The sequence below is a fragment of the Monodelphis domestica genome, chromosome 3 (assembly GCF_027887165.1).
Source record: "Monodelphis domestica isolate mMonDom1 chromosome 3, mMonDom1.pri, whole genome shotgun sequence".
NCBI lineage: Eukaryota > Metazoa > Chordata > Mammalia > Didelphimorphia > Didelphidae > Monodelphis > Monodelphis domestica.
The window spans coordinates 98,070,905-98,097,751 of record NC_077229.1 but is presented as its reverse complement, the minus strand read 5'-3'; the positions used below and the strand labels follow the sequence as shown (position 1 = coordinate 98,097,751).

At 52.8% G+C, this 26,847-nt stretch overlaps 4 protein-coding genes and 1 long non-coding RNA gene across 9 annotated transcripts; 1 reads left to right on the top strand and 4 right to left on the bottom strand.

Moving 5' to 3' along the window:
* Positions 1-410: 410 nt before the first annotated feature.
* Positions 411-892, bottom strand: LOC130458303 (uncharacterized). Its single transcript, XR_008917435.1, has 2 exons — positions 809-892; positions 411-670 (listed from the first exon to the last, which is right to left on the bottom strand). It is a non-coding gene; the product is annotated as an uncharacterized LOC130458303 (long non-coding RNA).
* On the top strand, positions 756-10,604 carry ICAM5 (intercellular adhesion molecule 5). 4 transcript variants are annotated; one of them, XM_001367551.5, is made up of 11 exons: positions 756-931; positions 1,512-1,784; positions 2,176-2,496; positions 2,850-3,146; positions 3,250-3,504; positions 7,992-8,240; positions 8,599-8,844; positions 8,940-9,200; positions 9,279-9,518; positions 9,627-9,893; positions 10,137-10,604. In XM_001367551.5, exons 1-11 carry the CDS (start codon positions 850-852, stop codon positions 10,394-10,396), a joined length of 2,751 nt encoding a protein of 916 aa, XP_001367588.2. In that variant the 5' UTR covers positions 756-849; the 3' UTR covers positions 10,397-10,604. The 4 variants fall into 4 exon arrangements, with proteins under 4 accessions (XP_001367588.2, XP_007488624.1, XP_007488626.1 ...); XM_007488562.3 differs by lacking the exon at positions 8,599-8,844 and having other exon boundaries at positions 759-931; XM_007488564.3 differs by lacking the exon at positions 10,137-10,604 and having other exon boundaries at positions 759-931; positions 9,631-9,814.
* Positions 10,605-12,528: 1,924 nt separating this feature from the next.
* On the bottom strand, positions 12,529-16,019 carry ZGLP1 (zinc finger GATA like protein 1). The gene is made up of 6 exons (XM_007488561.3): positions 15,024-16,019; positions 14,371-14,808; positions 14,077-14,177; positions 13,745-13,838; positions 12,997-13,121; positions 12,529-12,795 (listed from the first exon to the last, which is right to left on the bottom strand). The coding sequence occupies exons 1-6, from the start codon at positions 15,383-15,385 to the stop codon at positions 12,614-12,616; spliced, it is 1,302 nt and encodes a 433-aa protein (XP_007488623.1). The 5' UTR covers positions 15,386-16,019; the 3' UTR covers positions 12,529-12,613.
* A 143-nt stretch (positions 16,020-16,162) lies between these two features.
* FDX2 (ferredoxin 2) lies at positions 16,163-18,284 on the bottom strand. Its single transcript, XM_001367419.4, has 5 exons — positions 18,103-18,284; positions 17,876-17,948; positions 17,686-17,792; positions 16,926-17,013; positions 16,163-16,667 (listed from the first exon to the last, which is right to left on the bottom strand). Exons 1-5 carry the CDS (start codon positions 18,254-18,256, stop codon positions 16,511-16,513), a joined length of 579 nt encoding a protein of 192 aa, XP_001367456.1. The 5' UTR covers positions 18,257-18,284; the 3' UTR covers positions 16,163-16,510.
* A 220-nt stretch (positions 18,285-18,504) lies between these two features.
* Positions 18,505-26,694, bottom strand: RAVER1 (ribonucleoprotein, PTB binding 1). Of its 2 annotated transcripts, XM_016431954.2 has the most exons (14): positions 26,433-26,694; positions 24,838-24,904; positions 24,206-24,675; positions 23,724-23,915; positions 23,415-23,547; positions 23,184-23,284; positions 22,523-22,610; positions 22,005-22,213; positions 21,837-21,918; positions 21,607-21,722; positions 21,199-21,282; positions 20,977-21,111; positions 20,604-20,687; positions 18,505-20,517 (listed from the first exon to the last, which is right to left on the bottom strand). In XM_016431954.2, the coding sequence occupies exons 1-14, from the start codon at positions 26,649-26,651 to the stop codon at positions 20,371-20,373; spliced, it is 2,127 nt and encodes a 708-aa protein (XP_016287440.2). In that variant the 5' UTR covers positions 26,652-26,694; the 3' UTR covers positions 18,505-20,370. The 2 variants fall into 2 exon arrangements, with proteins under 2 accessions (XP_016287440.2, XP_016287441.2); XM_016431955.2 differs by lacking the exon at positions 20,604-20,687.
* Positions 26,695-26,847: the final 153 nt, after the last annotated feature.

Here is a 26,847-nt window from a genome sequence, read left to right as displayed (position 1 = left end):
CGGGGTTTCCTGAAGGCTTTTGGCGTCTTAACAGCTGGGGAAGGGAATCCGAGCTTAATACCATTTCCGCCTGTGCGCTCCCCCACCGAGTCCAGTTTCACGGACTCGGGCTCAGGTAGAGTCGAAGCCGCGTCCTTGCTTTTACCGCACCCTGGAAGCCTATAGTAGTCTCCTCCCCCCGGGCGGGACTGAGCTGACGCTAGCGGTTCCAGAAACCCTCAGCTGAGGCGTCGCAGTTCACACCTACTTCCCGCCCCCACGCGCCCAGACCTAGAGGCCCAGTGGCTATTCTGGTGCTGTGGCGCCTTGGCTCAGGGTTAGTGCGGATTGGTGGGGGCTGATGGGGGGGAAACGAAAAAAATCAACCCTAGCCCCCAGCAGAGGCTGCTGGAAAGGTTCCTACAGCTCAATTTCATTCAATTCAACAAGCATTTATTACGCACCTACTATGTGCAAGACTGTGGTAAGCGGTGGTGATACAATAACCTCGGGCCAAGGATGCTCCGGTTGCCTAGGGATCTCTGGTTTCATGCTTCCTCCAGCTTCTGAGCCTCGATCCTGCCCTCTTTCTACTCGCCTCTTCTCGCCTCTCTCCTCTCTTCTCTTCTCTCCTCTCTCTTCTTTCCTCCTCTCTTCTCTCAGCCGCCTCTGCCTCTGCCGCCTCCTCCTCCTTGGATACCAAGTTACCAACGTTAAACCAATCCCCAAGCGCAACTTGGCCTCCTCCACACCCTGCCCCGCCCCGCCCCGCCGCGCCGTGCCGAACCAAGCCGTCCTCCCCGTTTCTCCCTCTCGTCCTCGTCTTCACCCTCTCCATCTCCGCTTCTCTGTGCTCCGGCTCCGCCGGCAATGACCTTCTCCCAGCCGCTGCTGCTCCGGGCACTGCTCGCCCTTGTGGGGTCCCTCTGCCTGGGACTGTTCGCTCTCTCAGGTAAGAGTCATCCCTCCCACGCCTGTAGGATCAGGACAGTAGGTAGGGATCCCGGACTTGCAGGAGCAGCTGATCCCCGCGGAGTAGTAACGGTGATCCGTCTCAGTGTTGCCCTTACAACCCCAGCCAGCCAAGAGAGAGAAGCGAAAGATACCCCACCCGGCTTAGGCCCCCCCCCCAAACCGGCTCCATCCCCCACACTGGGCCGCGCGCGTTCCCGCCCGCCCCCGCGCCACGCGGCTTGGGGGCCAAGATCTCCGACGGTCCTCTCATTTGTACCAAGTCCGGAAGCTCTTGACACTACTGAAGGACCTGGAGGAGAGTGAGGCTTGTGGTTTCTCGCCCACTTCTAAGGGTCTCAGAAGGCATAGGAATGCCTACCAGTAATCTTGGGCCCGGGGTTCTCCTCGGTCCCTGAAAAGCTGCGCGTCCCCACTGGAAGATGATTAGATTGGGGGTGGGGGATTTCTGGGATCGCTAGGGCTGGAGAGGAAGCGCTGAGCTTCTCTGGATTCTGGAAAGCCAGCCGCCTCTGATCCTGGACGGGTCCATCCCTGAGGGCAACCTGGTCCCCACTTAGGGGCCGCGGCGCAGGAGCCGTACTGGGCCGACCTGCAGCCCAGATCAGCACTGGTGGAGCGAGGGGGCTCTCTGTGGCTGAACTGCAGCACCAACTGTCCACGACCCGAGCGGGGCGGGTTGGAGACCTCGCTTCGGAGGAACGGAACGCAGAGGGGGCTGCGCTGGCTCGCCCGACAGCTGGTGGACATCCGTGAGCCTGAAGCCCATCCTATCTGCTTCTTCCGCTGTGCCCGCCGGACCCTTCAGGCCCGTGGGACGATCCTCACCTACCGTGAGTGAAAGTGGACTTGGTGAATCGGGCCCTCTTCAGTTCTCTTTCCGTTCATTCTGCTCCCCCTTTCTGCTCTCCTCGCACCCGTCTTCCCCACCCCACCCCACAGCAGCTCTCCAATATCCACTTGGTGTCCCGGAGTCCCTTGCCCCAATCCCGGTGCTCTTTCAACACCTTAGCCTCCTTTTTTTCTTGGCGTTCCCCCTGCTTCATCTCTGTCTCCGGTGTTCTCCCTCCATCCTCCCTAACCCTAACCCTTCTCCATTCCCACTCCAAATCCCTCTCCGTCCTCCGACCCTTCTCCTTGCCCCTCTTTTTAAGCCTTTCTCCACTCTCTCTCGGGCTGTTCCTCTCCTCTCCATTCCCGTTCCGTACGCTCCTGTGCCCACAGAACGACCAGATCGAGTGGAATTGGAGCTACTACCTACCTGGTTGCCTGTGGGCGAGAACTTTACCCTTAGCTGCAGAGTCCCGGGAGCAGGACCCCGGGGGAGCCTTTCTGTCACTCTGCTTCGGGGAGCCCAGGAACTGAGCAGGCGCAGGTTCCCGGGGGAATCGCCAAGGGCCAGGGGCGCTATGGCCACGTTCACGGCCACTGCCCGAAGGGAAGACCACAGAGTCAACTTCTCTTGCCTTGCTGAGCTGGATCTTAGACCCCACGGACTGGGTCTACTTCAGAACCGCTCCACCCCACAGGAGCTCCACACATTTGGTGAGGGGGGGGGTGGCAGCTTCTAAACCCCTGGCCTTTCACTCTTGCTGAATAGAGAATAAGAAGCTATTTGGTTTAGTATTAGAGCCTGGGAAGATTTCTGGGTTTGACATACTAGGTTTGTCTGTGCCCACCCCCTGGGGGGGGGAGATAAAAGTGCACCAACCTCCCTGCCTTTCCAACCCCTGTTTTCCCTTTGACCGGGACTCCCGACTGTCGGAAGAGCAGGGTTAATCCAGCCTCTCCCTTCATTAGCCTAGCTCACTTTTCTCTCCGGTCTGTCTTTGTCTCTGTTTCTCTCTGTGTCTCTCTGTCTCTGTCTCTGTCTCTCTCATTTCTTCCTGTCCTCACAGCCTTGGCTCCGGAGCCCCCCAGCCTAGCATTCCCCAGGCTCCTGGAAATCGGCACAGAGCAGCTGGTGAGCTGTGAGATGGATAAGCTGTTCCCAGCTCAGGAAGCCCACATACATCTGGCCCTAGGGAGCCAGATGCTGAGCCCCAGGGTCAGCCTGGATGGGGACAAGCTGAAGGCTACAGCTGCCATCACTGTGAAAGAGGAAGGGGTTGAAGGCGAGGATGAGCAGGAGCTAACTTGCACTGTGACCCTAGGGGGGCAGAATCGCAAGGCCCAAGGAAACTTGACAGTCTATAGTAAGGAGGTGACAGGTGGGGAAAGGGCTGGCCCAGCTCAGGAGCTGGAAGGGGAAGCTGAAGAGGATCAGGAGCTCATGGCTGATGGCTTCCCTTCCTCCAGGCTTTCCTCAGCCCAACCTAACAGTCAGTGAAGCCAGCGTCAGGGAGGGGACCTTTGTGAATGTGACCTGTGAGGCCCGTCCAGGTGCCCAGGTGTTGCTGGATGGGGCTCCTGAGCCTCCTCCTGGGGAGCCAGCCTGGCTCACTCTGACTGCTAGTGAAGAGGATGACGAGCGTGTGTTCATCTGTGAAGCTCTCCTGGAGGTGAAGGGAGAGATACTTCGGAGGAACCGGAGCCTGGAGCTGCAGGTTCTCTGTGAGTGCACCTGGCCCCCTGCCCCTAGCTCTGTCTCTGTTCCCTGGAGGGCAACCCCCCATCAACAACTGCACGACATCCCAGTCTGCCTTCCTTCTAGTGTAATGAGGCAGCCACCAAGGCAACCCAGAAGGCATTTTGATATTTTTTATTTTTTTATAGATATTTTCTTTTTACTAGCTATATGTAATAACACATTTCTAAGTTATATAGTTTTCCCAAGTTATATGATCTAAATTGTCTCCTTCCTTCCCTTCCCACCCCTCCCACAGCTGGCAAGCAATTCGATCTGGGTCATAATTTATTTTCTACTCCTAAGGCATTTTACATATTATGTACATACAATACATATATATTACAAAATAGATAAAGATAAGAAAGGTTTTTGGACCAATAACAAAGGGCAAAGCTTCTAGGCAAGTTCTGCAATATCCAAAGAGCCAGGACAATCTTGTCTGACAAAACTCTAGCTGTAAGAAGCCCTGGGGATACAAAACAAAAATGCAAACTCCTTGACCTCAAGGAGTTTATATTCTTTTGGTGGGGAAAGGGGTAAGGTTTGTGGTATGCAAATATATATATATATATACACATATATATATCACAGTCATATAAACTCTTAGGAGATAATATGAGGTGGGCAAGAACATTAGCAGAGAGAAGCAAGGAAGGCAGAAGAGGCAGAGGGGAGGAAGAAAATAATCTGAACTCAGGAGGAAAGGAAGGAAGGAAGGAAGGAAGGAAGGAAGGAAGGAAGGAAGGAAGGAAGGAAGGAAGGAAGGAGGGAGGGAGGGAGGGGAAGTGTATTCTAAGAAGAAAAACAGTTTGGTTTAAAGTCAGGAGATTAATGTCAAAGTCAGGGACTCAGTAGTCCAGATTGTCCTGAATGCAGGGACTATGCAGAGGAGGATTGGAAAATAAGTAGATACCTGACCGGAGTATTTTTTTTAAGCCTTTACCTATTGCCTTAGAATCAATACTTTGTATTGGTTCCAAGGCAGAAGAGCAGTAAGGGTTAGGCAATAGGGGTTAAGTGACTTGCCCAGAGTCACACAGCTAGAAAGACAGAACTCCTGTCCTCAGGCCAAGCTTTCCAACCACTGAGCCACCCAGCTGCCCTCTGTGTAGTATCTTAATTGCCAGAATGTTGTATTTTATATCGTGGACAATAAGGAGCAAAGAAGAGCTTTGATTAGAGAGATGATATCCAAGAGTTGGAAGGACCCCTTGATGTCCTGGTCAGAGAGACCAGTTAGGAGACTAACATGGTTAGATGTTCAATGTTAAAATGGTTAGAGTTGAATCTACAGTCAGGAAAACATGAGATCAAATTTAGCTTTGGACTCTTAATAGCTGGGTGTCCTTAGGCAAGTCACTCAACCTCTGTCTGCCTTGGTTTCCTCATTTGTAAAATGGGGCTCATAATAGCACATATCTCCAAGGTTTTTTTGTGAAAATTAAAAGATTTTGATAATATTTGTAATGTGCCTTACAAACTTTAAAGCATTATATAAATTATAATTACTATTATTGTGATTGTCCAGGAGAAAGGTAATAAGGGTAGTAAAGCACCATGGCTCTATGGATTTAAAGAAAAGAACACATGGGGAGGTTGTTGTAACACTTGGAATCTAGAAGACTTGACAATTGATTAGATATAAGAGGTCGAAGGAGGGATCAAGATTGACTTCAAATTAACCAACCTGGGTGACCAGAAGGACAGAACTGGCTTCAGACACATACAAGGAGGTTTGAAGGAGGGATAGATTTGAGGGAGTAACAATGACTTCATTTTTCAGATATTTCATAGTTGCAAAATGCATTTCATACATCATTTCATTTCAGTCTGATAGAAACTAGTTGTTACAGGTGTTATGCAAAACAGGCTCAGACAGGTGAAAGGACTCATCTACAGGTTGTTAGAATCATTTGGTCTTTGTGACCCCATGGCCCACAGCTGTCCATGAGGTTTTCTTCTTTTTTTTCTCTACTATGAAAATGGAGCAGGTGGTTTTTTTTATTTGAAAATTTTTATTTAATTAATTGATTTAGAATATTTTTCCATGGTTACACGATTCATGTTCTTTCCCTCCCCTCCTTTCTCTCCCCCTCCAGTAGCTGATGTGCAATTCCACTGGGTTTTACTTGTGTCATTGATCAAGATCCATTTCCATATTGATATTTGCACTAGGGTGGTCATTTAGAGGCTAAATCCCCATCAATCCATGTGCTCAAGCAGTTGTTTTTCTTCTGTATTTCTACTCCCACAGTTCTTTCTCTGGATGTGGATAACGTTCTTTCTCATAGGTTCCCCCATGAAGTTTTCTTGGTGAGGATACTGGAGTGGCTTGCCATTTCCTTCTCCAGGGGATCTGGTGGATCCTTTTTTAGGCAATCCAATTTCAGGCAAGGTTAAATGACTTGTCCAGGATCACACAGCTAGGAAGTGTCTGAAACTAGATTGGAAATCAGGTTTTCCTGACTCCAGAACCAGTGCATCCACTATGCTACAGTAGGCTATATTTGTTTGGGAGTCATCTGAGTAGAGCTAATCATTGAATCATGGGAATGAATGAGATCACCAAGGGAATATAGAGATAAAAGATGAGGGCCCAGGTCAGAATCTTGGAAAACTCCAATGCTTAAGGAGTTTGCTATGGATAATGATCCAGCAAAGAAAAATAGTCAGACAAATATAGAATCTCTGAGTTGGGAAGGGACCTCTGAGATCATCTGGTTTAACCCAGACCTGCATAAGAATTTCCTCTGCTGCATGTCTAACAAGTGGCTAAACCAAGCTTTGCTTTGAAGAAAGAGATCCACGGGGCAGCTTAGTGGCTCAGTGGATGAAGAGCCAGGTCCAGAGATGGGATGTCTTGGGTTCAAATGTGGCTTCAGACACTTCCTAGCTGTATGTTAACTTAAGTCACTTAATCCTCATTGCCTATCCCTTACTGTTCTGCCTTGGAACCAGTACACAATATTGATTCTAAGACAGAAGGTTTAAATGATTTTTTTTTTTTTTAAAGCGCTCCAGTTGGAGGAGAGAGGAGAGGAAATCAGGCAGTCCATTCCACTTTTGGAGAACTCTGGAGGAAACGAGTCCTCACTTTAAGCCAAAAATTTTCTCTTCGGCTTATCGTCATGACTTCTAGATCTGCCCTATGGGGCTAACAAGAAGTTTAAATCTAACAAATAGTTGAAGAGCTATGATGTTCCTCCCACGTCTTCTCTCTGGGCTATATTGAATTCTTTTAATTCTCATCTTGGACTCTACTATCTCGCATGCCCTTTCTTTGGTATTCTCCAGCTTATCAATGGCAATGTTTTAATTTTTTTTCCTCTCTCCTACTCTTCCTTTCTCCCCTCCTCCCCCCTCAATCTCTCCCTCTTTTCCTTCTTTCCCTTTCTCTCTCTCTCTCCCTCCCTCCCTCCCTCCCTTCCTTTCTTTCCTTACCTTCTGCTTTAGAATAGATACCAAGTATCCATTCCGAGGAAGAAGAGCAGTATAGGCTAGACAATTGGGGTTGAGTGCCCAGGGTCACACAGCTAGGAAAGTATCTAAGGATAGATTTGAACCCAGCTCCTTTGGACTCCAGCACTCTATCCACTCAGCCACCTAGATGCCCCTTCAATGTCCTTTCTAAAATGAATGTCCAAAGCTCCTGAGAGGTCAAACTCTAAGACAGTGATGGCAGACTTTTAGAGATGGAGGGCTGGGTTCCCCCCACCCCTCCCCCCACCAAGTGCTGTGTCCCCCCACACACACAGGGGAGGGAGGATATACTCCCATTGGGCTGCTGGGAGGAGGGGCAGATGAAGTGAGAAATGTCCTCAGCAAGTGTAGAGAGGAGGAGGGGAATGAACCAAGTGCTCTGCTCCCCTCCTGCTCTGCCACCTGTGAGTCATCCACCTCACCCACTATGCACTCCCATTGGGCTGCTGGGCAGAGGGGGTGGGGAATATGAAAAAATGTCCTCAGGCATGGTGGAGAGGGAAAGGGGAGCATCTCTGCACCTGTCCATCTGCCTTTCTAGTAATGAACTCTGAGGGTGGAGGAGGGAGGGGGGCTGAGTGTCCACAGAGAGCACTTTTAGTGCCATCTTTGACACACGTGCCATAGGTTCACCATCACTGCTCTAAGAGAAAAGGAAAGGGAGAGCTGAATCCTAACTGCCTCCCTCCTGATTTCTGATTCTTGACCCCAACTCCCCTTCTCCCAGACCTTGACTCATGTGACCTCAGGTCAAACCATTTCTTCCTCTGGGCATCTGTAAAAAAAAATGAGAGTGATATGGGAGATTCAGAATAAAATTCTATGATCCTCTAATTGTGCTTTATCCCTCACTTACTGTTTTGTGCTGGTTTTGTTCCTTACTTTTCTAGCCTTGGGGCTCTTTGATGGAGTTGAAACTCAGACCCTTTTAGGAATTCAGCCCTGAGGTTTGGGGGCACCATCAACAGGTCAATCCATTCTCTCACTCCAGATCGGCCAAGACTGGATGAGGCCGGCTGTCCTGGCAACTGGACATGGTTGGAGGGGATGGAATCTACCCTGCAGTGCTGGGCTCCAGGGAATCCACCCCCAGTTGTGGAGTGTGTCCGACCAGAGGGAGGGCCAGCTATCCCACTGGGCCTTCCACTGCCCATCAGCCGGGATCATGCAGGCACCTACCAATGCACAGCTTCCAACACAGTGGGCCAAACAACAAAGGATGTGACGGTGATGGTGGAGTGTGAGTGACTGTGGGGCCACCACACCCACTCTGACTCAGCCCCACTGGGGGGAGGGCCTTCCCGGGAACCCAAGAATGGGTGGTGGAGATTCTGGGAAAAGGGTCAGGGTGAATACCCAGCCGTGCCTGGGTATTGTCTGGGTGGGGACAGAGAAGTGTCCAGCAAATTAGCAGGGCAGGGGCCCCTTCTATTTTTAGAAAAATGTTTTATTGAGGTTTTTTCTTTGTTTTTAAACATTGCTGTCACTTTCCAATGACTACATCCTACCAATAGAAGCCCCCACTTGCAACAAGTATGGTGGGTGCCTTTCTTTTCCTCCCCCTCTCCCCCACCAATTCCCTCCCCCTCTGCTACCAGATGGGCCAGTCCTGGATCAATTAGGTTGCCCAGAGAGACGGACATGGCTTGAGGGTACAGAGGAGGTGCTGACCTGTCAGGCTCTTGGGGTCCCACCACCCATGGTGAGCTGCATCCCCATTGGGGCCAGGGCCCAGCTTCCTGTGGGGCAACTTCGAGTGACCCGAGAGCATGCAGGCACTTATCATTGTGTGGCTACAAACCTGAGGGGCTCAGCCTCCACAAATGTGTCCATCACCGTTGAGTGTGAGTGGAGAGGGGAAAGGGGATGGGTTAGGGCCAGGGACAAAGGGCAGCCTGGAACAGGGCGGTGCCTGATGGCTATCTTGTACCTATGGCAGATGGACCAAGTTTTGGGGAGGTTGACTGCCCTGGTGCTTGGACTTGGGTCAAGGGCTCTGACCACCAGTTCTCCTGTGAGGCTGATGGGAACCCAGAGCCTGTGGTGCTGTGTTCGAGGGCAGGAAACTCAAGCCACGGGGAGCTGCTTTTTCCTCACCGGGGCTCTCACGCAGGGCAGGACCCTGCTCCTGGCCTTTACTACTGCAATGCAACCAACACGCATGGTTCAGCCAGCAAAAGGGTCACCGTCAGTGCCGAATGTAAGTTGGGAAGCTGGGGTCCAGGGTGTACGTCCTCCAGCCCCCCTTTACTGACAAGTTAACCTTGCTGCTTTGCAGCCCCGCCACAAATGGATGAGGCCGGCTGCCCAAGCCACCAGACATGGCTGGAGGGGGCGCGGGCACCCATGCTGACCTGCAGGGCTCAGGGCAACCCCACTCCCAGAGTGCACTGCTCCCGGGACGGGCCAGAGCGGCCCGAGAAGCCCAGTGTTTCCAGGGCAGATGCTGGGACCTTCCACTGTGTAGCCACCAACAGCCACGGCTCAGACACCAGGATAGTCACCATTGGGGTAGAGTGTAAGTGACCAGTCCTGGAAAGGGCTCTGGGCAGGGAGAAGAGGGGCAGCACCCCAAGGGGACGCAGCCAGGCTGATTCTGGGGATAACAAGGTCTCTCCACCCCCAGACAGGCCCCTGGTGGCAGAGCTGGTGGCGATGCCCCCAGGCAGTGTGAAGCCTGGGGGGAACTTTACGCTGACCTGTCGGGCTGAAGGATCCCCCCCAGCCCAGTACAGCTGGCGCACCCCCCCAGGAGCCCCCAACATTGGTCTCTCGGGCAACAACAGCACCCTCAGTGTAGCCGGTGCCCTGGGCAGCCACGGCGGGGTGTACGAGTGTGCTGCGACCAACACTCACGGCAGCCATGCCCTGCGGATCACCGTGCACGTGACTGGTAAGGCTGGGCCATGGGGAAGGCTCTAGGGGGACGGCTAGGCCTAGAGACAGGAGGTCCTGGGTTCAAATTTAGCCTCAGAGGATGCCTACCCCTTTGGGCCCTCTGCCTTGGAAACAATACACAGCGTTGATTCTGAGACAGAAAGTAAGGGCTTAAAAAGGCTGTGGAAAAAGTGGGGGGCTGGCCCTAGCCCAAGGGAGTGTGGCCCAGTGACTTGACCTCATCCCCGGCTGTCTGCAGGGCCCTGGCTGTGGATTGTCGTGGGCGGGGTGGCCGGAGGGGCCTTGCTGCTGGCCAGCCTGGGTGGCCTCACCTATTACCTCCAGTCCACAGCCTGTAAGAAAGGAGAGTACAACGTGCAGGAGGCTGAGAGTTCTGGGGAAGCCGTGTGTCTGAATGGGAGCGGGGCTGGGCCTGGGGCTGGGGGTGGTACAGGGGCTGAGGCAGGGGCAGAGGGGGGAGGGGCAGAGGTGTACTCCATCCAGCTGACCTCCACGTGAGTCCCCCCCACCCCGGAGCAGGACTCCCCACACCCCTGTACCCCGCTGGGCAGGCAGCCCCTCTCCAGCATGTATTTATTAATTGATGTATTGATGTGTGGAGCCTGAGTGCCAAGGCAGCTGTGATCCAGGATCCCTCTGAGCCCTTCCCCCCCAAACCCCCGCGTTTTCTATCCCCTAATAAACTTTTTATAAATGACTCACGCCAGCCCTTTCCTGCTCTCTGGGTCATTTTTCTCTTTGGGAAAGTTTGTCTCAATGTCTTTCTCTTTGGGTGAGTCCATTTCTGTCTTTGTTTCCAAGGCAGCCAGGCGGGGTGGGAAGAAGCACAGACGGGGCTTGGGGTGGGGGGCAGTCCGACCCTCCAGTGCCAGTCCCAGCTTTGCCATGGACTTGGGGCACTCGGCTCCTCTGCCGCTGGCTTCCCCGGCCCTGGAACGGGGTTAGACGGAACTCTGGGACGACGTCCCACTTGGACATTCTGTTCCAGGATTCTCTATCTCTGCACGTCTCCCTTTTGGTTTGCCTCCAATCTCTTGGCGTCTCATTGTCTTCTGGGCACCCCCTTTGTCCTGCCTCCTCCTCAGGAACTTTGACAGCCGACCCTTAGCCTGGGAGAGGGAGCGAGTTTTCCTCCATTCCAGAATGGAGAGAACCCACCCTCCTCCGGCCCAGGGGCAAAAACCTCTGCCTGCTGGTTTGCTCCCCGCCTGGGCGCCCCTTCCAGCCTGTGAGGGTACACAGATTGAGAACCAGCTCCAGCTTCCACGGGGCCAGGCTGTCTCCTCCAGCTATCTCTTCCGGCCAGACCTAAGGCTGCGGTTCCATTTCCTCTGGCCTGGGTGTGAATGAGAAGGGGAGGGAGTAGCAGGCTGGATGGAAGGCCAGGAGGAGGCCCTGGAGAGGCAGAGGCACCTCCTACCCCCACTACCACCTGGACAAGGGGAAGCTGGAATTGCTCCTCCATCCCCGGCATCCCTGGGCGGTGGGGGCCAGCGTTAAATCCCAAGAGAGCAGATGGATGAATTAGACCAAGGGCCCAGGAGGCCAAGGTTTGCCTCAGTTTACCCTGCCCGAGAAGCTCACCAAAGTCCTGGGATGGGGGCAGAGAGAAGAAAGAACAAAATCCCAGTGACCGGAGGGTGAAGAGGGAGGAACTTTTTAACTGCCCTTTCTTTTTCCTCCCTCCACCAGGACTCTGGGCTCACAGCTTAGTAAACTGAGGTACATGATGGGGCTCCCAGCTGTTACCTTCTACCCCCCCCCCGCCCCACCTCCCGTATCCAGCCTCGGATATCTCAGACCCGTCTCCCTTCACATTCCTGAGGACTTAAATTGGGGTTCAGTAACTTTCTTTTCTGTGATCCTCTAGATCAGGATACCATCGATCCCTGCTAGGAGACAGGAAATGTGGGGCACAGGGGGAGGCGGAGTATCTGGGCCAGACAAGGCCCAGCCTGTGAACCAGTTGCTTCCTGTCACCACTCCAGCCTGGGGTCAGGGCACAAGATCCCAGCAGACTGGCACACAATCGAGAGCTGGGCTGATTCTTAGCATGCCTGCGTGGCCACAACCACCAGCTGATGCTTTTTCCCTCTCCTCATTCTTTGCACCCCACCCTCCCTCATCCTCTGCTACTCCCACCTTGACAAATTCCCAGACAGAATCCAGGTTGGGGGGGCCTCTAGGAGGCTCAGTGGATGGAGAGCCAGGCCTAGAGACAGGAGGTCCTGGGTTCAAGTCTGGCCTCAGATACTTCCCAGCTGTGTGACCCTGGGCTAGTCACTTGACCCCCATTGCCTAGCCCTCACCACTCTTCTGCCAATATACAGTACTGATTCTAAGATGGAAGGTGAGGGTTGTTAAAGAAAAAAAAAATGCCCAGGTTGTGTCAGAGTTAAGACTAGAAAGATTAACTCCTTTGGAGAATTCTGATGCTACAGCAAGAACTTCCTGGAAGAGACAGAAAATGGCCGTACATATATCGGGGTGCATCACTGTGGGCATCCCCTCCTCCTCCCCGACAAAAAGCACCGAGAATGTTTCAGGGCAACATCTAAGAGGAAGGGACAGAAGCCAGCCAGAAAGGCCCAAAGGAGTGGGGTCATGCCAGACACAGACACAGCGTCTTCTGCTGCAGGAACAAATCTATTTTATTTCTGCTTTTGAATCTGGATGAGTGAGGGGGGGCGGGGGCGAGGGGGGCTGACGCTGAAGTCACTGCTCCGGCCTTCCCATGGGAGCCGGAATCCACACCTCATCAGGGCAGTGCCTCCGGCCAGTGGAGATCCCAGCTCTCTCTCCAGCCCTCATGGCCACTTCTCTGGAGAAGCCCTTCTCCTTCTCCCCATGGAGCCGGGGGAGCCGGGCCCGGACACCGGAGTCTTGGCCTTCGGTCCCTTGGAGGGAAAAAGGAGTCCTAGATCTGGCAGGCTTATCGCCCTCTCTCTCCTTCCAGCCCCACAAACCCTCGCCCAAATTCCTTCCTGGCTTAAGTGGCTCTGAATGCAATCGAGGGTCCACAGGGCGAAGGGTAGCACGGAGGGAGAGGGACAGGATGAATATGCTCAGGGGGGCCTGGGGAAAGGGCAGTTCCTCACCCTTCCTGATGGGGCCTTGCGGGGTACAGAGCCAGGCCCCACAACGGTTACAGTGCCCAAGTGGGTAGATGCTTTTCCTGGGTACAGTCCAGCAGGCAGGGCAGCGGATTCCATATTTTTTATACCTGTGTGAGGGCAGTAGGTAGGGAGTAATAGTAGTAAAAAGCATTTATATAGTACTTTAAAAAACCAAACACTTACTGGCCTAGTAACAACTTTAAGACAGAAGGCCAAGAACTAGGCAATCGGGGTCAAGTGACTTGCCCAGGGTCACACAGCTGGGAAGTGTCTGAGGCTAGATTTGAACCCAGGACCTTCCAACTCCAAGCCCGACAACTCTATCCACTGAGCCAGCTAATTACCACTCATAGTACTAAAAAAATTTCAAAACAAATATCTCATCTTCACCACAGAACTGGGCGGTAAGCACTCGTATTCCCATTTTATAAGAGAAAGAAAGGAAGTGGATTCAATGGTTTGCCCAGGGTCACAGGGCTAATAAGTGTCTGAGGCTGGATTAGAATTCTTGGCTCCAGGGCCAGCACTCTATCCACTCTGCCAACTTATTTCAGAAACTAGGAAGCTGTCACCAAGTTCCCTTCTGACTCTCCAAGGGCTGAAAGGAAGGAAGGTGGCCGGAATGCTTCCATCCCTAAAGCAAGTGGAATAAAGCTTCCTTCCTGACCCCTGGGCCAACTCGTAGAACCCCAAAGCCCGGCCTGGGGTCACCTCACAGCCAGGCCCCTACCTGATGCCACAGGCATTACACAGGGGGGTCCCATCCTCGGCATCCCGCCACAGCGGTGTTCTCTGGGTTCGGCAGGAGGCACAGCTTCGACTCCCTGAAAGGTCAGAGGGAGGAGTGAGAAAGAAACAGGCACCTGCTCAGACGCTCTCAGCCTAATGGCGGGGCCTAGTGTTCCTGGTGCCCGAGAGGGCCCCTGGGGCTCGGGGCTAGCCCTCCTCCCAAGGCCCACTGAAAGAGCAGAGGCAGCCTTGAGGAGGGGGAAGAGAGAGGGATGGCAGGGATGGCTTCCTGTGGCCTGGGACAAGTAAGGAAGAGCCCGGTCCCCCACCTACCTTGGGAATCCGGATGGCTGGACGTGGATGCCCCCGGGGGGCTGGGCAAGGCTCTCACGGGGCTAGGTGAAGCCCCCCAGCTCCGGGAACCACAAGCTGAACTGCAGGAAGGACAGGGGAGGGTTAGGCCCTCCATCAGTCCTGCTTTCCCAGAAGCTCTCAGGGTTCCACAGAAGGAGAGACCCCAATCACCCCTTCTCTGCCCTTCCCCCCTTCCGTCCCAAATCAGCCTCTCCCCACTCCCGCTCTGGGGCAAGAAATGTGAGGAGGCGGTGTGGATGCGCCCCTCAGTACCTGAACTGGGCAGTGATCAGCAGCTGGTGTCCCTCCTGCTCAGGCTTCAGGTGCATCTTCAGCATAACGCCCTGGAATCCGGGCTCCAGCCCCTCGGCTCCCCTTTGCGGGTGGGGCTGCTTGCGGAGGGTCCTGCCTGCCAGGGCCTGGAGGCCAGCTGGGCTCCCCAGTCTCACTCCTGGCCCTACCTGCTTCCTGGTCCTTGGGGGACTCAGTCGGTGGCACTGCAGGCTGATGAGGGCTAAGGAGTTCACAGCATCCCAGGCAGGAGGGCCCCCAGGGACCGTCAGGGGGGCCAAGGCCCTGGGGGGCACCGAGGGCTCCAGCCAGGGCTCTGCTTGGGAGGCTTCGGGGGCAGGAGCCTGAGGGAGCCGCTCTGCTGTCTCCTGGAGGAAGCGCAGGCCAGTCACTGCAGCTGGGAGGGCCAGCCAAGGAGACCTAGGGGCAGCAGGCAATGGGATTAGCTGCCCTCCCCCAGGGTCCACCGACTGCCCCGAGGCCCCCCTGGGCACGGCCCCTAGCCGACCCTGCATGACCCCAGAGGGCGTCCCGGGGGTGACCCCAAGGATCGCGGATGGGAGGGCTACTCAGGCGGGGCCCAGGCCTCCCCGGGCTGAGGGTAGGGTGGGGGAAGGGTGTGAGCCCTTAGACACCTGCAGCCCCCAGGGCCTTGGTTCTCCGGGCGCAAGATTAAGGAGCCGACGCTGGGAGAGGGGTGAGGTAGAGGGTGGACCCCCTGGAGCCCCGGCGCCGGCTCCAAACAGGGCGGGGCCAGCAGCTCCCGGAGGTCAGAGAAGTCCGGGGTGGGCTCCCCCTCCATGGCGCGAGCGGGAGACCCCACCCCAGACCTCTGGCTATTCCGGACGCTCCCACCACCCCCGCGCCCGTCCAAGGGGGAACTGGCGGCAGCTGAGGGGGGCGTGGCCATTGCAAAGGCCCCACCCCGTCCTGAGTGTCCAGGACCCGGCTTTAGGGGCCACGCCGGCCCAGGGGGTTCCTGGGCAGACACTCGCATGCGCACCCGCCTTTCTGGCCTACGCTGGTTTTCTCCATTCTAGATTTCTCCCGACCTCACTCCCACTTGCTACATGTGAGGCCATCGGGCAAGTCACTTCTAGGAACCATTTGTTTCCTCCTTAATAAAACGAGGGGAGGGAGTAGATTAGATGATTTTCTGAGGCATCTTGCAGTTTATTCAGCTCATTCCAGTCTTGGAGGAACATGGAGGAGGCCTTTGGGAAGTCCTGACTCTGGACCTGGTTTTGTTCCTGAACGGGGCAAGTCTTTCCATTTCTTGGCATCTTTTACATTCCTAAACTAGGCTCCATTTTCCTCAGGTTTATATTGACAACTCATCAGAGTGTTGGCCTGAACTCCAGGATTAGCCTGTTTTCCCATCTGTAAAGTGGGATTATAATGATTTCACAGGGTTGTTGAGGAGGTTAAATTATCTATACAATAATCACTTTGTAAGCCTTAATGATCTGTGCAAATATTGACTATCCTGTCCCCCTATTTATCTGCTGGAAATCCCCCCAATCCAAAGGGACAAGTCACCTGGGTGAGCACTGATTTCTGAGTCCTAGGCGGAAGGCCTTCCTTTCAGTTTTTCACTCTATTCTGCTTGCATGTGTGAATCTGACTCTGGCAAAGTCTCTTTCTTTCTGGTGGACTGTCTCTAATTTAAAATCTTCTGTCCTTATAAATTTAGGCTTATCCTGTTTGTTAGAGTGGTGGTGGCAGAATTATGGCTATCTAAGGCCCCTCCCTGTCCCAAAGAGGTTCCACAAACTCTGGTGAACAAAGTGTTTTATTGTGGCTCTAACAGATACCCCCACTCTGGGGGTCCAGGAGCCCTCTCCCCCCACTCCTTGCCAGGGCTGAAGCAAGAGAGGGAACCTTTTTCTCCTACAGCACAAATGCAGATTCCTCCTAAGAAAAGGCCTCTCTCTTAAGCCCCCTTTAACAGGCCCTAAGGCATCCACAATCTGGTCAGCTTTGGTCAACAGGGGTAGGCCCTAAGGAGAAAAAGGCAAGTGACAGGCTATATGTCCGTTAAAGGAGTCCATGCCCAAGCCAGGCAACTACCAAGCCCTGAGGAAGAGGTCCATAGGTCCAGCAGTTTGCTGGTCCTCCCTTGTCAGTGGGGTTTGGGAACATGGCCATCCACATAGAAGTTTCGAGTAACTTTCGGCAAAGTGAACTCGGCACCCTCAAGCTCCTTTGTCAAGATGATCTGGCAGCCCAGCCTTGAGTTCTCCTGTAGCTGTGGGGCCATGTCCAGCATGTCATCTTCCCTACAAAGAAGTGATGGTTAATAAAGGTTTGGGGAGCAGATTGTATTCCATCCGTGAACCACCCCCTCCCCCCCATCTCAGCCAATCCAGGGCCTTGGACAAGACCTGTCCACCTGCCTCTTTCTTCCCCTTGCTGCCTGACACTTATGGCCACTTGTTACTGTGCTACAGTGAATGCTTTTGGCTCAAGCCTCTTGAACCAGAGGTCAGAAAAAGCCCCAAGGTAGCCTCTGCCATTCTCCTTTCCCCCACCCTTACCTCTCTTCAGGTGGGGGCAAGACAGCCAAATGCTCCTCACTCACATAGACATGGCAGGTAGAACAGGCCAAGGAGGCCTCACAGGCCCCTGTAGAAGAAAAGGCCATACATGGGGACCTAAACACATTTCCCTCCTCAGAACAGGCTGGAGCAAAACAAGCCTGGAAGGAGGTAAGCATCAGGGCAGATGGCTTAATAAAAGTACAACCAAAAAAATACAAGCTAGAATGCACAGATATAAATAAGGAGGTTGGGGGACCAAGGTTCTTGCTCCCCTTAGGTCTTCCTGAAGGGTAGAGAAAAGTACTCCCAATCAGAGACAGGAAAAGTCCTTGCACTGATCAGGAATGATTTCAAACCCTGTTCTACCACTGCAACTGGCACCCTTAGGAGACCTTCAAACAAAGGCCTTCCTCTTCCTAGCAGAGATGGGGGGGCCACTGGGGCAGAAGTGTTGTATACACTGCCAGGGAAGGTCATTGTATCAGATGTTTTTGTTTTAACTGTTACCAGAGGATTCAAATGGGAGAGAAGAGAGGGTGTGTTTCTATAAATGGCTTGGATGTGAAAACGAGCTAGTAATAAAACTTTTTAAAAAGGTAATTAAAAAAAAGTAACAAAATAAAATCCAGACTCAACACACCAACCCACCCACACAAGATGCAATAAAATGGGAGTGTCAGACCAGCCCCGGTTCTGATATTCGGTGATCTGGGCCCCCAATTTTCCCTCTTGCCCCAATCAAAGGGAAGACTCTTACCCTCCAAATCGATGCCGTGTCGCTGGGCCAAGCGCAACACATCCTCACCGACTCGGCCACTCACAGGGACTCGCTGCCCAGAGCGGTCCACGAATACCACGTTCACCCTGGGGGAGGGGGGGTAGTCACGGAGGGGGCGGGCCACGAATCCCACCTCTCCCCCTCCTCCCCCGGGACAGATCTTACTCACAAGTCCTCGGAGGGCGGTTCAGAGGGCGGTTCCGGGTCCGGGGGCCGCTTTTCTACCTCCGCAGGGCAAGGGCCTAGAAAACAGCACGTGCTTTCAGAGCTGGGCCCAGCCCACAGGGGTAGGGGGCGCTGCGGGGGCGAAGGGGTTAATCCTGCTCGGCGCTCCTCCCCCACTCCTTAGCGGCCAGCACGTTGCCGCGAGAGGAGACCCATCCCCTCCCCGAGCACCTGTGCTCCAGAAGCCCCTGGAGCTGACCGGCAACAGCGCGACGGATCTCCTCGGATCGAATCTGCAGGACCCCGGACCCCGCCACAAGCTGCCTCCCGCCACCCGCATCAACGCCCCGGCGCTCGCACTCCTCCCCGCCATGGAGGCGGCCATGACAGACGCCACGTGACTCGGCAAAACCTCGGGCGCCTGCGCAACCAACTACGGGTTACCGAGGAGTAGCTGTAATTCTCAGAATAGGGGCGCAGGTCGGAAGCTGGGATTTCTTTTCCCGCCCCCTTGCCTGCGGACGACCTTCCTACTGACGCAGCCTTTGACCACCCCTGCCACTCAACGAACGTTTGTAGAAGCCCTTTCCGTGTGCTACTCCATTAGCCGGTGAAATAATCAGTCAAGTACAGTTTCATTAAAATCATTTTACTTAAAAACTTTAATTCAGCAAATGTGGATTTCAAGGGACAGTCATATTTACGAGGACAGAGCTACTACTCCCCCACCCAGGGTTCCTGTAGGGCAGACAGTGGAGGCACTGAAAACCTTGCCCTGGAAACTAGGGCTGGTCCAAAGACAGCAGGTCGGAGCCTAGAGCCCTGGAACAGGTAGTCCCTGGCAGGTCTAGCTCGGAAGACAAAGACAAAGTACAGATTAAGAAGGGCTATTAGGAACATGGGAGTGCAGTGGGGAAAAGCCCGAGGCAGGTCTTGGGGATAGGGGAGAGGAAAGGTTAGGCATATGAGGTGATGTGCCCAGGGGCACATGGAGGCACTAGAGGGGGTTGGCTCACTTGAATTGGGAGAGGGGCAGCCTACCCTAACAGAGGAGGCCTGGGATGGCCCTTTCCTCTCCCTGGGGGCAAAGGTTATCATTCAGCTTAGAGACTTTGGCCTTAGGGCTATAGGGGCAGCTAGAGTTCTCCAGCTGACATAATTGGGCAGAAAGAATTTCACCATAAAAACCAAATGGGGGCAAAGTATGGATGAAATGAAAGATAAAGCTTTACTTCAAAGGAGACCTCTGCAACTGTTGGGTCTGCAATCCAACAGAAAGCCACTCTCAGCTGAGCTCATTGAGAGGAGGGGCTGGCTTAAAGGCTCACCTCCCAGTCTGTCCCTTCCTCTCTCAGCTGTTTGGTCCTGAGTTTTAAGGAGAGAAGTGTAGCCCCAGCAGCTTCAGAATGAACCACAGATGCTGAGTTCTCTGGACTGGGCGGGGACTGAGGCTCAGGGCCTTAAGGCATCTGGGGACACAGGAAGGGCCATTATTTCTATATAAAGACCAGAAGCAGCAGCAGGGGGTGGGAGGCAGCCACACCTGCAGCATTAAAAAAAAAGGCCCCCCCCATCCAAAACCATTTCCAATATGTAGCTAAGAAGTTTAAAGCCATAGAGAAAATACAAAAGTTGAGCTTCCCAGGCTCCCTGGGATGCTTAGGAATCGGGAGCTGGGTTCTTCGTGGCTTATTATTAAAAAAAAACAACACACACAAGAAAATAAAAACAATTGTTAAAAAAAATTTAAAGGCAACCTAGATACAGCATTCCCCTAAAAAGGAAGCTGCACAATGTCCAAAGGCACTCAAACCCCAGGATCCAGTATAGGCCCAGCCTTATGGAGCCACCCAGGGAGCCCAAGACGCCTCTCATGAGACACCAAGGAGAAAGGAGGGAGACAAGACACATAGAGATGACAGAAAATGGACAAGAGAAAAAAGTCAATGAAGAGTCACAGAGAAAAGGGTACTGAGGAGAAAGCAAGAATGAGGTCACAAACCCTGGGGGCCTCTTAAGGCTACAATGTTTTTGGGACAGGATCTCTGGTGGCCCCCCCCAGAAGTCCAAAGTGGAATAGGGCAAGGATATCGCCCTAGAAGAGTAATATAGGTCCAAGGGTATGGGGAAAAGACATCCTGACCCCTGCCCAGTCTGGTCCCTACATGTTACTTGAAGGACATCCCCTTCTTTACCCCTATTACAACAGGAACTCTGCGAGTCTCTAGAACTGCAGGGCCCAGGGAGGATGTCAAAAGGTGCTGGTATTGAAGGGAACAACCCCCATTCCCTGGCACAGCCATTTCTACTAAGGAGAAAGGAGCTGAGTCTGAGGGGGCTGGCCCTGTTCAGAAGGCAAATTCTTTACATACACTTTGTTGTTTGTGTTTGGTTTTTTTGTTTGTTTGTTTTTGTTTTTTAAAAACTGGAAATCCAAGAGTGGGCTTTAAAAGCAGTCAGCCAGCCTGGGGTAGGGTCGAGGTTTTGATCAGGGGTTCATTAGAATATCCTCTTGCGTTTCAGGTAGGAATCTGCATAATGGCCCCCCAGGCCTTGGGAATGCTGCCCCACATACCCCCCTTCAGGGCTAGGCTCTGGGGAAGGAAGCAGATGGGAGAAGCCCCGTTTCTGGCCACCCATAGGAGTCTGTGAATACAAAGTACAAAGCAGTAGGTGAAAGGTGGTCCCCTTCCCCAGTCTTCCCCACTCACCACCTGCCCCAAGCCATTTACCTTCATCAGGCTGCCATGGCTGTCAGGGCCAGGACCCAGACCCAAGAGACCCTCTCCAGAACCCATGGGGGACGTGCCAACAACCTGAGAGGTGAGGGAGCATCAGTCTTGATTCCCATGATTCAGGTTTGCTAATCTCCCATCTGCCCCATAAAACCTTTTTGCTAGATGCAACTGCTCTTCCCCAAAAGGACCTAGATTCTCTCATGAAATATGCAACCCTTCTTAAGTTGGCTCCTCTGTAATTAAAAGGTAACTGCTGTCCCTAGGCTCTACCTCCCCCAGACTTGGAATTTCAGATGGTGGGCCAGGCAAGGGGTTCTTGAGCATTCTATTTCCCACTCCCATTACATGTCCAATTCGGGGATCTCACCTTACTGAGGTGACTCTGCTTGAGGCCAGCCTGCAGACCACTGGTGAAGTAGGAGGTAGGGGAACCTGAGTAAAAGTGGGGGAGCCCCCCACTTCCACTGCCCCGTTCACCAAACCCACTGGGTGGGGGAGACATCTGTAGGGAACCAATAAAACAAGAGACCAAGGTGAGATTAGAGAAGAGAAATAGAATGGGATGGGAGAGAGAAAAGGTAGTTGTTACCTTATGTCTGCTGTGTCCAAGTGGTCCTAGTATGGGCCCCACAGATTCTCGAGGATGGGAAAACATACGCCGAGGACCTAAATCCTAGTGAAGAGATCATACAGTTGGAAGGAAAGGTTCAGAGAACTTAACAGCTTCATAGCAACCACCTCAGTAACTATAGCCCATATGATCTTCCTGGTCAGGCACCCCTTTTTTGCTCCCTCCTAAGCTATAAGACAATTGGGTTATAGAGCCCAAGCTCCCTAGGAGAGTCTGGAGTGTGTTCCAAGGTCAGTACGATCCTGTCCTGTTTGATTAGCATGAGCAGAGAAAATATGAGCTTCATGAATGGGGTAAGATTAAGAGAAATTAGAAAAACAGGAGGATAGAAGAAAGGGCAGTAGGGCTGATGCCCCTAAGTCTTACCGGTGGGTAGTCAAAGCCATAGCCATCGGAAGAAAGGCCTGAATCAGTGGACAGACGGGTACTAGAAGTACCACCCAGCATGCTGGATTTCAGGTTAAAAGCTTTGCTGCCACTCCCTGGGGCCAAAGGGAAAATATCAGATTTGCTTTTCTTAAAGCTATTCTGCTCTCAATCCAAACCTCCCCCTCCTCCCCTTTACTCTAGCCTAGACACTTCACTAAGCAGGCTACCTGTTGGTAAGAGACTGTGCAGGTTTAGATAAGGGTTCAAAGGGATCCTGAAGTCCTTGGGTGGCTCTCCCAGCAATGAGACCTAGGCAGGAAGACACAGTCACTTTTTGGCAAAGGCTTCCCATAACTCTACCTGTTCCTCACCCAGAGGAAGGGTTTAAGTCTTACCCCAGAGGTTGGTGGGGGCCCATTCTCACTGAGTTTCTGTAATCCACTGAGGACAGAACCTCGAAGGGAGGCAGGAGGTGGGGTGAGCTGAGTGGCTGAAGCCCCCAGAGCCAGAGCTTCACGATCTCCCCCTGCTGTGCCCAGCAGTGGCGGCAAGAGAGATGGAGGCTTCCCTCGAACTGGGGGTATATCTGAGGGCAGGACTCCTCCTTTGAAAAGAGAATCTGCCATGAGCATGGGAAGCCCCAATTCTCTACCACCACCGCCCCTCCCCTCAGATCCCCCATCTAATCTCTGGTGAAGTCTGTGTCTGGCCTTTTAAGATCATCCCAAATTGTTTGTGCTAATGCATAATCACTGAATTGTATATTTCTCACTCTGTCCAGGCTATTTCCTTTACATTGCAATAGAATGTAAAGGCAGAGGTACACTGTATATGACATTCAGTGGGTGCTTACTGTATGCTTCTGAACGAATGACTCTGTGGAAGGAGAGGGTGCAGCAGAAACCCAATTTACCTGCAGGTAATTCTCCAAGAAGAGTGTTACTAGGCTGGGTCCCAGACTGGAATGAACCCAGGGGAGAGTCTCCAAGGATCCCTGGTTTCTAGAAAGAGTTTGGTCAGTGTCAGAACTCAGATAGATTTGAGTACCCAAAAGTATACATTATTGGAGGGCAAAGGGTGGCCAGTCAAAGCACCATAAGGGGAAAAGATCATTAGTACACCTCAGTGGTAGGAGAAGAGGTCTGGTATTCATCAGTAAATCAAAACAACTACTGCTCTTCCAAGAAAGATAAGTGAAGACAAAATGAAAGTCCATTCCAAAAAGTCAGGAAGATAAGGATTATAAAGAAAAGGAAGGATCAATGAAAAGGTCAAAGTCTGCAGGTGGAGCTGGCCCAGGGCAGTCTCTGGACAGAAAGGTTCTAGATAGTGGGGAAGGAAAGTGGGTTTTTAGTTGATCAGTAGTAATCCATGAACAAGACCTCCATGGTAAAACTAGGTCTCGGATTATCAGCCTGCCAGCCAGGCAGATGTAAGGGACTTGGCAGACTTCTACAGAAAGGAAACGAGTTGCATGGTAATTATTCCTGGCCTTATCTTCCAACTCCTGACTCTGGGGGAGAACTGGTATAGACTATGGAATTGTCACCCAAGGAAGGAAGAGAAGGCAGTACCTGCTGGACTTGGCCCTGAGTCTGTAGGGCAAGCTGAAGCAATGCTGTGGATAAAGCTGGGCTGTTCAACAGGGGCATGGCTGGAGGTGCACCCAGGAGGCCTATGAGCCCAGGAAAAAAAAAAATCAGATTAACTCACCACTCTCTGCTTTTCCATTATATTTCCTTACCACCCAGGAATACCTTTCAGGATCTATCTCCACATCCCAGAGGGCTAAAGGGAACACTTACCCTGTTTATTTCCACCCCCAGGACCATGCAGCAGAGGATTCAGAAGAAGTTGTAGAGATGCAGGGGGTCCTAAGCTACTGAGGATCTGAAGAATGTTTGGCTCCGGCAGCAGCCCCTTCCCCCTGTTCAGAGCCTTAAGAGACAAACGAAAGAACCTAATCATAGTTCAGCACTCCCACATGGAAATTAACCCAGGCCCTGGCAAATATGTAACATGAAATAAGGGATCCTAAGTCTCAGACATCTAGGCCAGGGAACATGGGTTTCTTAGTGAGCTTGGTGTCCTATGTCCAAGGAGGTCCCACTCACCGTGGCCTGGGCAGCAATGAGGGCAGCTAGCATGCTCCGGCCAGGAGGACCTGGGGCACAGAAAGACACTCGGACAGAATTCCCAGCCAGGACCAACCCATCTGCCTGCTGCTGGGCTTCTTCAGCCATTTGTGATGTCTCGTACTCCAAAACTGCGAAGCCCTTCAGCTGTCCATCCTGTCCATATGCGAGCTGTGAGGCAAAAAGATGGGAAATAGACTGGGGAGGCCTATCACTACCCACCTCCCAGTTTAGAGACAGGTAAGTTAAATCTATGGTCAGGCCATCATGATGTAGTAGAAAAACCAAGGATTTTGGAGCCAGAAAATCCAAATTCAAATTATGGCTCTGGCAAGTCATTCTCTGTCTCTAGGCTAATTTTCTCCTCTATGAAATGAAATGAACTGTAAAGTTCTTCCCATGCCCCTGTTAAAAAAAGGTATAACACCAACAATAAGCCAAGTAGGGTTAGACTGGCTTACCTGGCAGAAGGTAGGAGGGTGTACAGAAGAAAGGGCCTGTCGAAGTTCATCCACATCACTGTAGCCCTGGGGTAGGTGGTCAACACAAAGGCATCGTGAATGCAACAGTGCTGGAGTCAGCTGGCTGGCATCTGTCCAATGCACATACAGTGTCCGGGGGCCCAGTGGTTTGCCCAGAAGGTCTGACTTGGCTCGAGCTGCTGAATCCTTCTTCATATACTCCACAAAGCCATAGCCCTTGGAGTGACCACTACGCTCGCTGTACACCAGAAAGCAGCGCTCCAAATTGCCAAAGGGCCTCACTAGCTCCTCAAATTGCTGCTGTGTGTAGCTTGGGGGCAAGTTGGCAATACAAAGTAGGGCATCTGTGGGCTGCAGCTGCACTGACAGCTCCTTATCCCTCAGGTGGCTCTGGTGAAATGTGCGAATTGCCGATTCTGCTTGTTCCCCATTCAGCAAAGTTACAAACGCTGGAATGAAGGGAATCACAGAGGGAAAATCAATAAAACTAATAAAACAACAAGAGCACCCCCAGAATCTTATCTTCTTGCCCTATGGCTTCCAGACCACTCTTCTTGGAGAGCATGTCTTTCCTAATCTAAATTCCCCAAGCCAGAGCACCCACCACTCACCAGTCCCCTTGTACTTGTCCACAAAACAGTACTTGAGCTCATAGTCACTGAGCAGGTCATGTACTTCCTGTAGAAATAAACAGGAGGTCAAGAAAAGTCACCTAGAGGCTAAAAATAGGGCATTGAGGGGTTTCGGGGTAAAGGGCTTGAGAGAAGAAACAAACTCCTTGATGTCAACTGCAACACTGTTCTTCACAGGAAAGCTGTGGGGACAAAGATGATGGGGCTGCCTATGCCAGATGAGACATCATATTCCCCACGGGGCTAGAGTAGTAGGCAGTAGACAAGGACTCCAGAAATATGAATACCAGATCAGAAGCAGAATTCATCCTAAAATCAAGTAGCCCACAGATCTGTTCCTTTCCTACAGAACTATTTCTCAAAGGTTCTCAAACTTTCCTGTTTTAACACACCCTGGCCCTAGAATGTAGAGACCTAGAATGTAGTAGCAGCAGAAAAGAAGGTACTAGTGAGGCCATCTAATCCAATTTTATATCTAACAGATTCACAACTGTCAGTCTCTACTTGGCCATTTTAAAAAAATCATTGCTTTTTGTCCTAGTAACAACTCTAGGACAGAAGGGCAAAGGCTAGGCAATTGGAGTTAAGTGACTTGCCCAGGGTCACCATCACAGATAGAAGTACTGGAAGCCACATTTGAACGCCAGACTCTCCATGCTTGGTTCTTTAGCCACAGTGCCACCTGGCTGCCCTTGACGGTTCTTTAAAAGATATGCTTGTTTCTTTCTTTCGAATAAATGCCTTCCACATTTCCCTCTCCACCAGGTTCAAAGGATACTAGAAGCTTCCACTTTCCTAGCATGCTCACAGTAAATAAGGGAAGCACTGAGTCCGGGGAATTGCACCAAGGGATAGTAAAGAGTCATGACATTAAGGATCACAGAAGTATTCACACTAAAAACCCTACTAAGCTGTTTGTTTTGCTATGGATGAAGAATGATTGAGAGAAACTCAGCTACCCATCTTGGGGAGCCACCCACTTTTCAATGCACAAATCTCCCCGGCCCAGCCCCTGGAGTCAAGGCTGGCTGCCTCCTTTCCTTCCTTCCTCCACCTCTCAGCCAGGAGAACATAGGAAAGGGACTGGAGCCCGCACGCAAGCTAGGAGACTGGTGCCTTTGGGTAAGACCAGACTGGTCCCAAGACTTGGGAGCCTCACTTTGGTACCGTCAACTTCCAGAGGAGACCACCCCCACTCCCCAAACCCGCCAGACGCATCACCAGCACGTCCCTAAAGGGAGCTCGCCGCCCCGCCCCGCGATGTCAATCACTCCGTCTCGCCCAAACTGGTTGGTTGCTCCAAGGCTGCCACGCCCCCTCGATCTTTCCCTGCGCTTCCCCTCCCCCCACAGAGCGGAGTACACTCCCTCGGCGTACCCCGCCCCGAACTCCCACGTTGGTATCTCCCATTCCCCCCAGCCCCCTGGCGGAAGATCTCCTGCCGCCGACGCTCTAGTCCGCAGGGGCCCGATCCCGCGGTGGTGTCTATCATACGTCCGTCCGTCCCCTCTACATAGACAGCGGACGTGTTGGTCTCTCTTGCCTTTCTCCCTCCCCACCCCCTCGCTTCGCACCTGGTTGGTCACGTCCCCCGGGAGGCCCCGGATGAGGATCTTTCGGCGGTTACGGAACTGGCGCTCAGTCCGCTCCAGGCGGCTCCGCACCTCTTCGGGGTCTAGTGGCGGCAGCTTCTCGTCCAGCGTCCTACGCTCTCCGACACCGCCCGCTTCGGCCTCAGCCTCGGGCTTCGGGCTCAGCGGGGGCCGGTGAGTAACGGACACGTCTGCCGCCATCTTGGGAAACCCGGCGCCTTCTGGGATCAGCGAGCCGGGGCGGAGCGGCCTAGAGCGGCAACGGCGCCGCGCCTGGCCATTGGCTAGGGCAAGTCCCACCTCTCTCTGCTCCTTTCGCAGCCTATTGGTTGCGATACTCCTCCCGCCAGCATCCCGCCCACTCATGGGTAAACTGTTCCCTAATTGGACTTTAGCC

Excerpts from the sequence above, each read along its gene's own strand:
- ICAM5 (XM_001367551.5), top strand. The coding sequence starts at position 850 with ATGACCTTCTCCCAGCCGCTGCTGCTCCGGGCACTGCTCGCCCTTGTG. Across the intron at positions 1,785-2,175 it reads TGGGACGATCCTCACCTACC|AACGACCAGATCGAGTGGAA; the intron begins GTGAGTGAAAGT and ends CTGTGCCCACAG. Across the intron at positions 9,519-9,626 it reads AGTCACCATTGGGGTAGAGT|ACAGGCCCCTGGTGGCAGAG; the intron begins GTAAGTGACCAG and ends CTCCACCCCCAG.
- ZGLP1 (XM_007488561.3), bottom strand. The coding sequence starts at position 15,385 with ATGCGAGTGTCTGCCCAGGAACCCCCTGGGCCGGCGTGGCCCCTAAAG. Across the intron at positions 13,839-14,076 it reads CAGCCATCCGGATTCCCAAG|GGAGTCGAAGCTGTGCCTCC; the intron begins GTAGGTGGGGGA and ends CTGACCTTTCAG. Across the intron at positions 12,796-12,996 it reads GCAAGGCCCCATCAGGAAGG|GGACCGAAGGCCAAGACTCC; the intron begins GTGAGGAACTGC and ends TTTCCCTCCAAG.
- FDX2 (XM_001367419.4), bottom strand. The coding sequence starts at position 18,256 with ATGGCCGCCTCCATGGCGGGGAGGAGTGCGAGCGCCGGGGCGTTGATG. Across the intron at positions 17,014-17,685 it reads ACACGGCATCGATTTGGAGG|GGGCCTGTGAGGCCTCCTTG; the intron begins GTAAGAGTCTTC and ends TTTCTTCTACAG. Across the intron at positions 16,668-16,925 it reads TTGCCCCCACCTGAAGAGAG|GGAAGATGACATGCTGGACA; the intron begins GTAAGGGTGGGG and ends ACTTCTTTGTAG.
- RAVER1 (XM_016431954.2), bottom strand. The coding sequence starts at position 26,651 with ATGGCGGCAGACGTGTCCGTTACTCACCGGCCCCCGCTGAGCCCGAAG. Across the intron at positions 23,285-23,414 it reads TGGGGGTGGAAATAAACAGG|GCCTCCTGGGTGCACCTCCA; the intron begins GTAAGTGTTCCC and ends CTGGGCTCATAG. Across the intron at positions 21,919-22,004 it reads GGCCCCCACCAACCTCTGGG|GTCTCATTGCTGGGAGAGCC; the intron begins GTAAGACTTAAA and ends CTTCCTGCCTAG.